The following is a 12,124-nucleotide window of genomic DNA, read 5'->3' on the forward strand; positions in this document are numbered from 1 at the left end:
GCTATCTGTTTTATGACCAGTACCTGGAGCACTAAGCCACAAAGGCTACACTCCCAAGCCTGGGCCCAAAAGCCTCGAATTTTGTTTTTACTTTGCTATACTGTTTTAATACTTCTTCATAATACTTCTTCAGTCACAGTAGTTAGTGTTTGTTCTTTTAATAGTTTTGGTTTTTGGAGACCAAGTCTTTGTAGCCCACGCAGGTCTGGAACTCCTTAGCATTGCAACCTGCTGGGATTATAGATAGGAGCGTCACACCACACTTGGTTTTGGTGTTTGTTTTGCAGCAGGACCTGGTGGAAAGGCCTGTTAGCCTCCCCTCCCCCCTTCCCTTTATAACCAGAACGGTAAAGTTCCCACGGTTGGTAGCAAAGAGGTGGAGGAGGACCAGGAGTTCAAAAGCATCCTTGACAACACCGTGAGTTTTTGGCTACACTGGGCTACGTGTGAGCCCCTCTCAGAAAGTTATTCATTTTGGTTATTACAATCAGCGTGTTATAAATGAAGAATCAGGAGCCAGAGTTGCAAAGCCGGTGTCTGAGGCTAGCAATTGAGTCCTGGTACCTGGCTTGGTGGTACAACATCCATCAGGCCAATCCGTCTATTTGCTTGTTCCCTAGACCTGTAGGGGAAGTCCGCTGTCCACTGCACCCGTTGTACCAATGTCCACAGAAACCAGGAGCTATTGTTGATTTTTTTCGCTGCACTACGTAGCTCTGGCTGTCCTGGAACTTACAGGATTTGAACTTACAGAGATCCTCCTGCCTCTGCATCCCAAGTGGTGTAAGATTAAAGGTGTGCGCCACTTCGCCCAGCTTTTTGTTAACTTTTTGTTACCGTTTTTTTTTTCTTTTTTAATATATATATATATAAATTCAGATACCAAGTAGGGTTTTTCATTACACATTCTGGTTCCTTAATTCAAGTCTTCCCGAGGTGAGGGGCGGGAACACCTACAAAGGGAGCCCTGGCGGCCCCGCCCTCTGGAGCCCGGGAGGGGCGTCCTTCTCCCAACGTCACCACGTCGTCCGGGCGCCGAGGACTTTCCCACCGGCATATGAATGCGTGCTCTGCGCAGGCGGGAGGGCCGTGCTTCCCGTGTGTGTCACGAGTCTCGCGAGTTTTGGAGACAGAGTTTCTGCCAGAGGCCGCCTTGGATGCGTGGGGTGTGGCTCCCGGCGAGGGGCGGAGCTGGAGATGGCGTCCACGGCGGCTCGGCGGCTGGCCTGGGTTGCAGTCCGACCCGGGGCTCTCTGGAGCGGGCCGAGGGGGAGGAGCGGTGGCGATGTCAACACCGTACCGGGCAGCTCAGGTCTCAGCCAGGTACCGTCGAGGTCAGTCATCGTCACTCGCAGCGGCGCCATTTTGCCCAAGCCGGTGAAAGTGAGTGTCTGTCTTGAGGCGGGGCGAAGGGATTGAGGCCGGTCATTGGGGGAGTGCATGTGACCTGTCGTGATTGACAGGCGCAGAGGCCAATCATAGTACTGGCATAGACTGGACCGGACATAGGACTCAATTTGTGCAGCTGGGTTTTGCTGACTTTGACAGGTGGAGGAAAATGTTTCCATAAAACTCACTGTTAAGCTGGGTTCCTGGACACAGGAGCTGGAGGGCAGCAGCGAAATGTGCAATTTCTTACCTTGAGGGACATAATGACCTATTTCTTCAGGGTCAGAAGAAAGGCTTTGTGTCGATTTATACAAGACATGCAATCTCTGCCTCAAAGGTGATGGGATAAAACAATCCTGAGAGCTGGAGAGATGGCCCAGAGCTTAAGAACTCTGACTGCTCTTCCAGAGGACCCAGGTTTAACTCCCATCACCCACAGGACAGCTACAACTATCTGTAACTTTTAAGATCTGACATCTTCGCATAGACATACACGAGGAGGCAAAATAACAATGCACATAAAATAAAGATAAATTACTGAAAGAGTGGGAAGGGAATGCGGAAGTAATGTACTTAGTAAAAAGGAAACGAAGGAGAACGGATAAGGGGATGTGGAAGCAGGACCTTCTGTCCTGAGGAATGTGCAGGTTTTACAGATGGAAGTCAGGGCAGAGCCCTAAAGCCAGCCTCCAAAGCTGGGAGTTAGGTCTTGACAACCAGAGACCACATTCTGGTTTTTCCATACTTGAACTCTTGTCACTTGCCCTCGGTACCCCAAAGGAAAAATGGAAAGTCTCTTATATCAAAGGTACGCTTTTTGACTGCATGGCTGTGTGGAGTCGAAGGGAAAACAAAAGTCTTTAGAGCAAGCCTGAGCTGTAACAGTTGACCCCAGTCAGGGTTCCAGCGAGAAGCAAAATGTGCAGCTACTGTATAAAAAGTCACAGCTAGGGGAAACAGGAAGCTAATACCGGCGAAATCTCATTGGAGTTCCTTCAGTCCATATTGCCTTTGCGAGTTTTTAACATTCACTGTGAAGTAAGGTTGTTCAGCAGCAGGAACCAGTTAGAAGAGGAGGTGAGAGACCCCGTCAGTGCACACACCTCCTCCTAACTCCATGTTTATTTTATGTGTATGGGTGTTTTGCCTGCATGTATGTCTGTGTAGCACTTAAGTGCCACATACCCGCAGATGCTCGAAGAGACTGTGCCATATTTGGAACTGGAGTTACTTGCGTGTGAGAGGCTACGTGGGCGCTGAGAACCAGACCTGGGTCCTGTAGAAGTGCTATCAGTGCTCCTCACCACTGGATCATCCCTCCAGCCCCGGAACTCACTTTTGGGTGTAGAGAGCTGGTTAGAGCCCAGCCAGCCTAGTGTTCTCACCCAACTGTGTATGGTTCTTGCAAGGAATTAGCTTGTTTGGCCCCTAATTTTGAGTTGCTTAGTTTCCTAAATTTAGTTTAGCTTTATGTTTTTCTTTCTGATATCGATTTTGGTGGCCATAAAACTCACTTTGTCTCTTCGTTGCTCTGAGTTTCTTCAAAGACTTTAAAAATCAAGTGGTGTGGGGGTCAGTAGTCCACTGGAGGCAAGGCCCTGCAGGCGGGGGCTTGGGCGCAGCCACTGGTCCCCCGGAGTGCACGCATTCTTCTCTCTGCAGATGTCCTTTGGGCTTCTCCGAGTATTCTCCATTGTGATCCCCTTTCTCTATGTCGGGACGCTCATCAGCAAGAACTTCGCTGCGCTGCTCGAGGAGCATGACATTTTTGTCCCAGAAGATGACGACGACGACGATTAACAGGTAATCCTTGCCCTTCTTGTAAACGGGCAGAAGCAGCAGGCGGATGATCTGCTCTGTGGTGCTCTGGCCTGCGGCACCATCTGAACCCTCAGGGCAGGAGCAGCAGTGGGTTCAGCACTCGAGACTTACTCTCTCTCATGTTGGATGACTTCCACTCCCACTAGGTTAAGGTCCTCAGTGGCCTCTTCATTGTCCTTGATGGACCTTCAGTCAACTGACATTCTCTTGATGACTTAATGTGCTTTTTATTTTATGAAGTCATGCAATCTCTGCCTCAGAGATGGAGGGATAAAACAGCGAATGATGATGGAGAGGAAAGGGAATGCAGAAGATACCAGTAAGGAGGAGATGGGCAAAGGGTGTTCCAGGAAGGCATCCCACAGGAACTCTCACTTCCTGCTTTACATTGTTAAAGCTGCTGTGTCTCCCCCTCCCCCGCTGTTTGAGTTACCCACATCCTTACCCATCTCCAAGTATTGGCCCATCCTCCTTCCACCGTGTAACCCTGTCTGTCATCTTCCTTTACCCTCCTATTTGGAAGTGACTGCTGCTAAAGCCTGGTGTGGGATCTTGAGCTTTTGTGATCCCAGCACTGCAGAAGTAGAGGGGGTTAACGGGAAAGCTTATCTCAGAAAAGAGAAGTGCCCCAGGCCTGGTGGCACAGAGCAGTAATCCCAGCACTGGGGAGGTAGAGGCAGGAACACCAGAACTTCAAGATCCTCCTTGGCTACAGTGGGTTTGAGACTACTCTGGGCTGTGCGAGGCGGTCTGACAAGTGACTGATGCACGCCTTTCTTACAGGGCACAGGAGCACAGGAGAAAGCACTGATGACGTGGTGACATGCTCAGCTCCCTCCCTGTCGGCAGAAGGGTCAAGGAAAGCCCTCAGCCTCACCTCCTCATGGTTTGTGACAAGAGCCCAGACTCCTGTGCTTTGGGAGGCTCCCTCACGGCTGTCCACAGAGTACTGGAAATAACAAGCAAGCAAATTAGGAGTGTATAATAAATGAGTCATGTATGATGAAAGGTCGTCCCCATTTCTCACTCCCAGCAGGCTTGGTTGCACTTTATTGTCTTTTCCATGTATAAGAAGCACCTGGTGTAGAGCCAGGACATCCAGGCTATTGTACAACCACAAAGGCGATTGAGCAGGACTGAGATCTTCTTTCCTTTAAAATGATTAACTATGTATCTGTTTTCAGGTGCTCTTGGAGGCAGCATTCCCCCTAAAGCTGGAGTTAAAGGTTATTATGGATTCCTTGATGTGGGTGCTGGGAACTAACTCTGGTCCTCTGCAAGAGCAGCAAGTGCCCTTAACCACTGAGCCATCTTTCCACACACACCCTCCCCTGACTTGAAATTTTTCTACTTTCCATAAGTTCAGGAGAAACTTGTCTCAAAGCCACTTATGCCTGGAAGGGTGGCCATGTGCTGATCACGCAAAGCTTTGTTAACTACTTAGTAGAATTTTTTATAACACTTGGGACCCTGGGGGGTAGGGGTGGGGAGGAGGATCCCTGGTGCTGTGGGGTCATTCAGTAATTAAACCCCAATACTGTGAGTGCCTTCCTTCAGCATTCAGGACTGTCCAGGGAAGAAGGTCGAAGCACGACCTTGGGTAGTTCAAGGTCATCCCTGGTGGCTACACAGGGAGTAGGCAGGCTATCCTTGGCTACATGAGATCCTGTTTGAACAATTAAGTGCATTAGTAGTAGGACGAGTGTGTTGTGTTTGCACTGCCCAGTGTGCTCTGCAGTGAGGAGGCAGCTAAGCTCATTTACAGACGAGTGCTCCTAAGCAGAAGGGCTAGCCTTGGAGCAGTCAGTTCTAGTGCTGTCCCCACAGTGCTACTCTGTTCCCTCTGATGGAAGAGCCTTGCTGCCAAGTCTTGGAAGCTATATACATAAGTACAGAGACAGTAACAACGTTACCATTTCACATCCACTGTGGGAGAATCTGGATAGAGCCTCCCATCCCTTCCTGCTTCCCCATGCAAGGGTCTGAGTCAGCTGGCAGCAAACAACATAGATCTCCAGGACAGGGGCATCAACATGGTGTGTGTGTACACAAAGGTTCCACACTCAGGCAAGAAGTAAAAGAGACCACAGGAAAGGGGTTCACCAGTGCAATTTTATCACAACCAACCATCAAATAATGAGTTTATTTATACTCTAATTAAATATTAACATGCACCTTGCCATCAGGTGACCTCATGGGTCATGGCCCATATAGAACTTAGACAAGAAATCCTTTGGCCTTGGTGTTTCTGTTTCATGGAAAAACCGCATAACGTGTGTCCGCTGCTTCCATACTTTGATGGTTTCCTGGAGCTCCATCTTTCCCTGTGTACATGAAGGAAAAGTAGTCAGTTCCAGCCATTAAATGAGGAACACAGCACACAAGTTCAGTTCTGTGTTGTATTTGGCATGGACTTGCTAATGACCGTACATTAACCATACCCAGAGCCACGCTGCCTTCCTGTGGTTGCAGATAGGTGAGACAGTGTGTTCCAGGGTGGCATCCTATAGGAGCTGGCACTTCCTACACTTTACACTGCAGTGTGTGTCCCCCCCCCCCATCCCCCTTCAGGGCTGAGGCAAGAGGATGTGTGGTTCCAGCCCAGGACTCTCAAAAGTAGAGACATCCAAGTGGGATATGGTGGTATACACCTTTAATCTTGGCACTTGGCAGGCAGAGGCAGGTGGATCTCAGGGCTAGCCTGGTCTACAGAACAAGTCCCAGGACAGCCAGAACTACATAGTGAGACCTTGGCTTTAAAAAGAAAAAAGGGGACCTCCAAGTTGAACTTGGAGACATGGCAGCTGCTGAGTCTGCAGCTGGTTTTAATGGAGGTGGTATTCACTTGAAGACTCAGGGGCTCAGGACAAGCCAGCGGATCTTTTAAGTCTGCCAGAGAGGGTCAGTTACCTTAATGACCAGCAGATCAACCACTCTGGGGTCTGTGACATGAGCATTCTTCATGAACATTTCTCGGACTTTATCCCGTCCTTGTTTCACCGTGATATCCAGCTGCATTAAGTGCACTAAAGAGAAAACCGGACTGTATTAATCAGATCTTTTAAGCTTATATCAGTGGGTGACCACTGGACGTGTACAAGTGGCTCAGTTACTTTATGCCGCATAGCCCAACCCTAGCCTGGGTACATGCCTTACTAAACAGCCCAACCTGGATCTCAGTGCTCTTGAGTGGGCCTCTGGAGAGGCTGTGTACCTACCTTGCTTTTTGTGTATGGGCGGAGCAGGTTGGGGCAGAATCTAGGGCCTTGCACATGTTAGGCAAGGGCTCCATCACTGAGCAATATTGTTTTTATATGGGATATACAATATATTACCATATTATTTTTATATGGAATAACCAGCAAAAATAAAGGCACCAGAGTTGAAATCTCTGTAAAATAATGTAGTGTAGGTTGTAAGTACTATATGAATCTTAGCAGCTAAGGGGTGCTGCTAAGAGTCTGCACAGGGAGGGAAGGCTGTAATCAAACCATCAGACAACTTGGGGAAGGACAGACTCTAGGCCTTAACTGAGAGTGGGACAGTCACCTATGACTGCAAACAAGATACAAGGCTGCCACTGTGGAACCATGAGCCACACCACCCTGCACTTCCACTCCCATATAAGGGACTGAAACCGAACACAATAAACTTCTCTTCCCTTAAAAAGGGAGGAGGCTGAGAGATGGCTTAGCATCTAAGAGCACATACTGCCTTTCCAATCCCCAGCAACCATGTCAGGCAACTCAAAAACCCTGTAACTCCAGCTCCAGGGACCCACCCATGCCTCTGGCCTCTGCTGACATTTGGATTTACCTGCACCCTCCCATACACACATGCATGCATGCACCACGCACGCACGTGCACACGATTTTAAAAGTAATAAAATACATTTTAAAATTAAAAGTCACAGTATTCACCAATCTATTAAGTCAGTGGCTAAACAGTGGCACAAACTTAGGTGACTGAACTTAATGTGCCACATGGGTGTCCTTTGGAGATTAGGTTGTAAACTGGACTTAGTGGTAACAGGACTGTAAACCCAGCCTACAAGCTGGAGGTTTGCTATGGGCTGTATGGTGCTATGGATCCACAGCAAGATCTTGTTTCAAAAGAGAAAAGCAGACTTTAGTCACCCATCCCCTGACACTCAGCCTTCGGCAGATTTGCTGAGGACACCAAGGATACAAAAGGACCACTAGGTGTTAAACATTCTGGTTACAGAGGTCAGTATATTCATTTAATGAAGATATCTTGTGCACTGGCCACTCTTGTGACATGTCCACTCTGATCTATAAAACTGCAATCAGCCAACCATGGTGGCAGATGCCTTTAATCCCAGAATTGAGGCAAAACCCTAACAAAAACAAAAACAGTGCCGGGCGTGGTGGTGCACGCCTTTAGTCCCAGCACTCGGGAGGCAGAGGCAGGTGGATTTCTGAGTTCGAGGCCAGCCTGGTCTACAAAGTGAGTTCCAGGACAGCCAGGGCTATATAGAGAAACCCTGTTTGAAAAACAACAAAAAAACAAAGAAAAGAAAGCCCCCACCCCCAAAAAGCAAAAAACCCAAAAACAAAAACAAGCCCAGTGTGGTAGCACAGAGGCAGATGGCTCTGAGTTCCAGGCCAGCGAAGGCTACAATGTGAGACGCTGTCTCAGAAAAACAAAAACAACAAAAAGTCACAAAAACACAGATAAAATCATGCTGTGTCTAAATCAGGCTTGAATCTTTTGTTATACTCCAGTTCAGTGATTGCAGAAATGGTGAACACTACGCTAGGTTCTGAGAGAGCGGTCACCAAGGTCAGTGCGCACACAGGGATTTCAGGAAAGAACTGTACAATGACAAACTGAGACAAGTTTGTTGTGTTGTTGAGACAGAACCCGTCATTCAGAATCTTAGGATTTGTGAAGCATCAGGCCCAGAGACTGAAGGGTGCAGTATTATAACTACTGTCTGGTAAACTCCAGCCTGAGGTGGGCATGGATTTTTTGTTTTTAACTCCCGGAAGACAATATTATGGCCATTTCACAGATGAGCAAATACCGATGAAAAAATCTTACCCAAGGTCACACAGCTAATAAAGGTCGAATCTGAGGACAGTGTGGCTGCCTCTCAAGCAGTGCTGAGGAGTGCTGTGGAGCTGTTGTTACTGGAAAACGCCTTTCCCCTCAGATCAGCTCAAGTTAAATACATGTCTACTCAACAACCAAAGATGTCCCTGACATTTGTAGGTCATTTGAACTCTCGCTCACCCCCTTTTAAAATCCACTACAGTGGCAGGATTGAGCGAGACAACCAAGATTGCAGACTCACACCCGCCACTCAGGTGAACAGACTAGATTCTCCCACCTACGGGAAAAGGCGTGTTTTGCAGCAGTAGGGGGGTTAGACTTCAAAATTCTGGGGCAAGCTGATCTAGTGAGCAAAGCTGGGGAGCTCCGAGGGGCCATTTCGTCTGGAGGCTTCAAAAGGCAGCAGGCAGCTACTGGGTGACCTTGGTCAAGTCGTTTCCCTCTCGTGATGCAGTTTGTTCTCCAGACTAGGTAACAGATAACTGCTAAAGCCCTTCGCCACTTTAGTTACAAAATCGAATGGGCATCTAGACCCTTCTCTGGAACTGTAAAGTTGGGTTCAAGAAGCACCCGGGGCTAGCTCGGGACCGCGGACGCCCCTCCCAGGGGCTCCATAAGAAATAAGGAACAAAGGCCACCAAAGCGACTAGGGCGTTCGGAAGCCCTGTCCCGGTGTGGGACACTCTGGCTCGGGTGACCCCCTTCCCCCGAAGCCTAGGGCTCGTTTCTGTCCCACTACGTGACCTCAGCTCGGCCGAGAGACCTTGGACAGGTGCCTCCGGGGCCCCGAATGCACCCCTGCCTCTCACCGGTGTTCGGCACCTCTCGATACCAAGCGCGGTAGAGCTCGCGCACCATCCGCTTGGCCTCGTTCAGGTCGCGACTGAAAATGGGCTTCACCGAGGTACTGGCTGCCGTAGCAGCAGCCTGGCGCAGGCCGGTGGCCGCGGCCGCCATCTTGCCGAGGAAGCCCCGCCCCTTCAGCGTGCGCACGCGCGGTGCCACGGGACTCGCCGCCGTGCCTCCTGTAGTGCAGAGGGAAGGATTTACTGGACTGGGGCTCTCTGATTGGCTGGAAGCCTCGGGCTCTGCGATGCGCATGCTCTACCGCGGAAACACCGATCCGGGGTTGGCTCGTTCGACGGCGGCGCTGAGGAACCACCAGGGGGCGTAGCGTCGAGGCTTCGGGCAGCGGTGAGGCGCTCCGTCTGCTCTTACCAAAAGTTTGTTCCTTCAGCCAGGCGCCCAGGTTGGCAGGCTCGGAGGAGAAGACCTCGGGCATAGATAACGGTGCCAGGCGGCAATGGCGGTCTTTCCGCAGCAACAGTGCGTACTGCTGTACACATTGTGTATGTGCTTCCGAAAAACCGTTTTCTTGTAGACATGGTGTCGACCGCAAAAGCGCCTCTGGCTTGAGCTTTTTGGCGTTTCTCAGCCCCGTTTGGATACTTACTTCTTGCCATTGTTTTGAGTTGTCGTCTTTCTGCGCCTGGCCTGGAACTCACTTATGTAGACCAGCCAGGCTGGCCTCAGAGCTTGCAGTGATTTCTCTGCCTCTGCAGGTTTGTGCCCACCGCACCTGCGGTTGCCTTTTTGCAAATAAATGTGTGTGGGTGTTTTGGATGTTTGTATAGGTGTGCACCACGTGTGCTTTTTGGTGTCCATGGAGGCCAAAGAAGGCTATGGATTCCTCTGGGACCGACGGTTATGAGTTGCTTTGTGGAGCTGGGAATTGAGCCCAGGTCCTTTGGCAGAGCAGTTAGAGTGCTTAAGCACTCACGGAGGCATCTCTCCAGCCCCTGCAGTTACATTTGACCTTGCACTCCAGATTCCCCCTGCTTCAGTCTCCTTAGTGCTACTTCACCTAGCCTAACCATCTCCATTTTAGATTAGGAATTTTACATCCCAAACCATGGAAGCTATATCTATCTCTGTATCTAATCTATATCTATACTCTATGATATATATCTATACATATTCTCTGCTATATAAATAAAGCTGAAGAATTGCTGCCTAACGACATTCTAATATAGTAACTGCACCATGCATTATGGATATCTTTGTGCTAATTTGAACAATCAGTACTTACAAAGTACAATGCACACAGATATGCTCAGCACACAGCATTTAAACTCTCATGGAGGAGAGCATGGCAGCAGGCAGGCGGGAGTGACCCTGAAGCAGCAGCTGAGGGCTTACAATAGAGAAAGACTGGGCCGGCCTCTAGTCACCTCTAGTGACACATCTTCAACAAGGGCCACACCTACTCCAACAAGGCCCCACCTCCTACTCCTTCCCAAAACAGTTCCACTAACTAGGAACCTAGCATTCAAACACATGAACTTATGGGGGCCAAACCACCACATTATTGAATTTTTTTTTTCTTTTATTCTCTCTCCTCCCTTTTGGAACCTGGCTAACCTGGGACTTTCTTTATAGACCCATGTTGGATGATTCACAACTACCATAACTAGCTCTAAGGGGCCCAGTAACCTTTTTTCTAGCCTCTATTAAGCACCTGCATGATGTGGTCCCTACACACATACACACATGAACACACACACACACACACAGAGGCACATACAGATAAATTATTTTAAAAATTTAGTTTTTCAGACTTGTTTTTAGGTCTAAAATGTAGTCTTTTCTGTTGTGATTAGTATTTCATGTGCATATAAACCAAGACATTCTCTAGTTTTGGCCATCTACAGGTACACAGTCGTGATTCAGCGACCTTTATGAGGTTTGGAGGAGGTAGGAATTGCTGTCATGTGCCATGCCCACTCACTTGATATCACTGAGCACCCTCAGAGGCAAGGTCTGTGTCCTTTCTGTGTCCCAGCATGCTGCTGTGCCCCACACGGAAGCTCAGCAAACACTGGCTGGGTGAGTGGATGACGCTTGGATGCTGCTAGGCTCCCTTCTTACTTATGATTCAGAGGATAGGCTGCTCAGTGTTAAGCCCTCCATGTCACTGTGACTTCCATGTCTTCAGGACTTCACATGGCGCTCCCTCATCACCTCGTTACTGCCCCCTTATCCTTGAATGGCGTTGAACTGAACCAAAGGAGTGCCTGTGAGGGTGCTACCCCTCGCCAGGCACACTTAGAACCACCTTGAGGCAATTGGCGTGATGCCCTTCTCACATATGGAGGAGTTGTCTGTCCTAAAGCTCTCTACATCACGATGCCACACTCTCCCTGCAAAAGGAGGGCCTGCGCACTCAACTCCCAGGCAAGGCTGGTATCGACACTTTTCCCAGATTGTCTGTAGGCTGCGTGGACACTGACACAAAGACATCTCTGTGGATCCCTGACTGTCATCTGGATGGGCGTGCTTGGTAAGTAGGTTTAGAGGTGTTCTTGTTAACCCATACCCAACCCAGCGAGAAGGATCCTTAGGGCCCAGTCCTGCCCTCTGTGCATCCCTTCCTTCTTGGCTCTCCCCTCTGTGCACCCTTCTTGGCTCTCCCCTTCCTCCTCTCCAGAACTGATCTTACTTCCTTTCCCCCTCCTAGCTTCCTTGTGGGATGAGCTTGATACCGTACTCATTGACACGGAGTCCTGAGTGACTCACAGAACTTAGAGTTGAATACATTGCTAGCAGCACTCTCAGTAAGATGTGGTGGCTCTGCTTTAAAATGCTAACCAGGACTTGAAGCAACAGATAGGAACAGCAGAATCATGCAATCAGTCATGTTGTTATTGATCTGTCTCAGCCATAAGACCAATTTTCTAGAAACTGTTAATGGCTTCTCTAATAGGAGAAGCCCTCATTAGGAAACCAAGGGAGGTGTGCTGCCCCACCTCATTTAGGCAGTCAGAGAAGGAAGCATTTC

General features: G+C 49.2%; 2 protein-coding genes across 3 annotated transcripts; one reads left to right on the plus strand and one right to left on the minus strand.

Annotated features, from left to right (window-relative positions):
- Positions 1 to 1,025: 1,025 nt before the first annotated feature.
- Smdt1 (single-pass membrane protein with aspartate rich tail 1) lies at positions 1,026 to 4,218 on the plus strand. Of its 2 annotated transcripts, none has more exons than XM_021183760.2 (3): positions 1,026 to 1,334; positions 3,052 to 3,192; positions 3,994 to 4,218. In XM_021183760.2, exons 1-2 carry the CDS (start codon positions 1,062 to 1,064, stop codon positions 3,187 to 3,189), a joined length of 411 nt encoding a protein of 136 aa, XP_021039419.1. In that variant the 5' UTR covers positions 1,026 to 1,061; the 3' UTR covers positions 3,190 to 3,192; positions 3,994 to 4,218. The 2 variants fall into 2 exon arrangements, with proteins under 2 accessions (XP_021039419.1, XP_021039420.1); XM_021183761.2 differs by having other exon boundaries at positions 1,137 to 1,383.
- A 1,085-nt stretch (positions 4,219 to 5,303) lies between these two features.
- Ndufa6 (NADH:ubiquinone oxidoreductase subunit A6) lies at positions 5,304 to 9,301 on the minus strand. Its single transcript, XM_021183751.2, has 3 exons — positions 9,096 to 9,301; positions 6,121 to 6,236; positions 5,304 to 5,534 (listed from the first exon to the last, which is right to left on the minus strand). Exons 1-3 carry the CDS (start codon positions 9,241 to 9,243, stop codon positions 5,403 to 5,405), a joined length of 396 nt encoding a protein of 131 aa, XP_021039410.1. The 5' UTR covers positions 9,244 to 9,301; the 3' UTR covers positions 5,304 to 5,402.
- Positions 9,302 to 12,124: the final 2,823 nt, after the last annotated feature.

This window comes from Mus caroli, chromosome 15 (assembly GCF_900094665.2).
Source record: "Mus caroli chromosome 15, CAROLI_EIJ_v1.1, whole genome shotgun sequence".
Classification (NCBI taxonomy): Eukaryota; Metazoa; Chordata; class Mammalia; order Rodentia; family Muridae; genus Mus; species Mus caroli.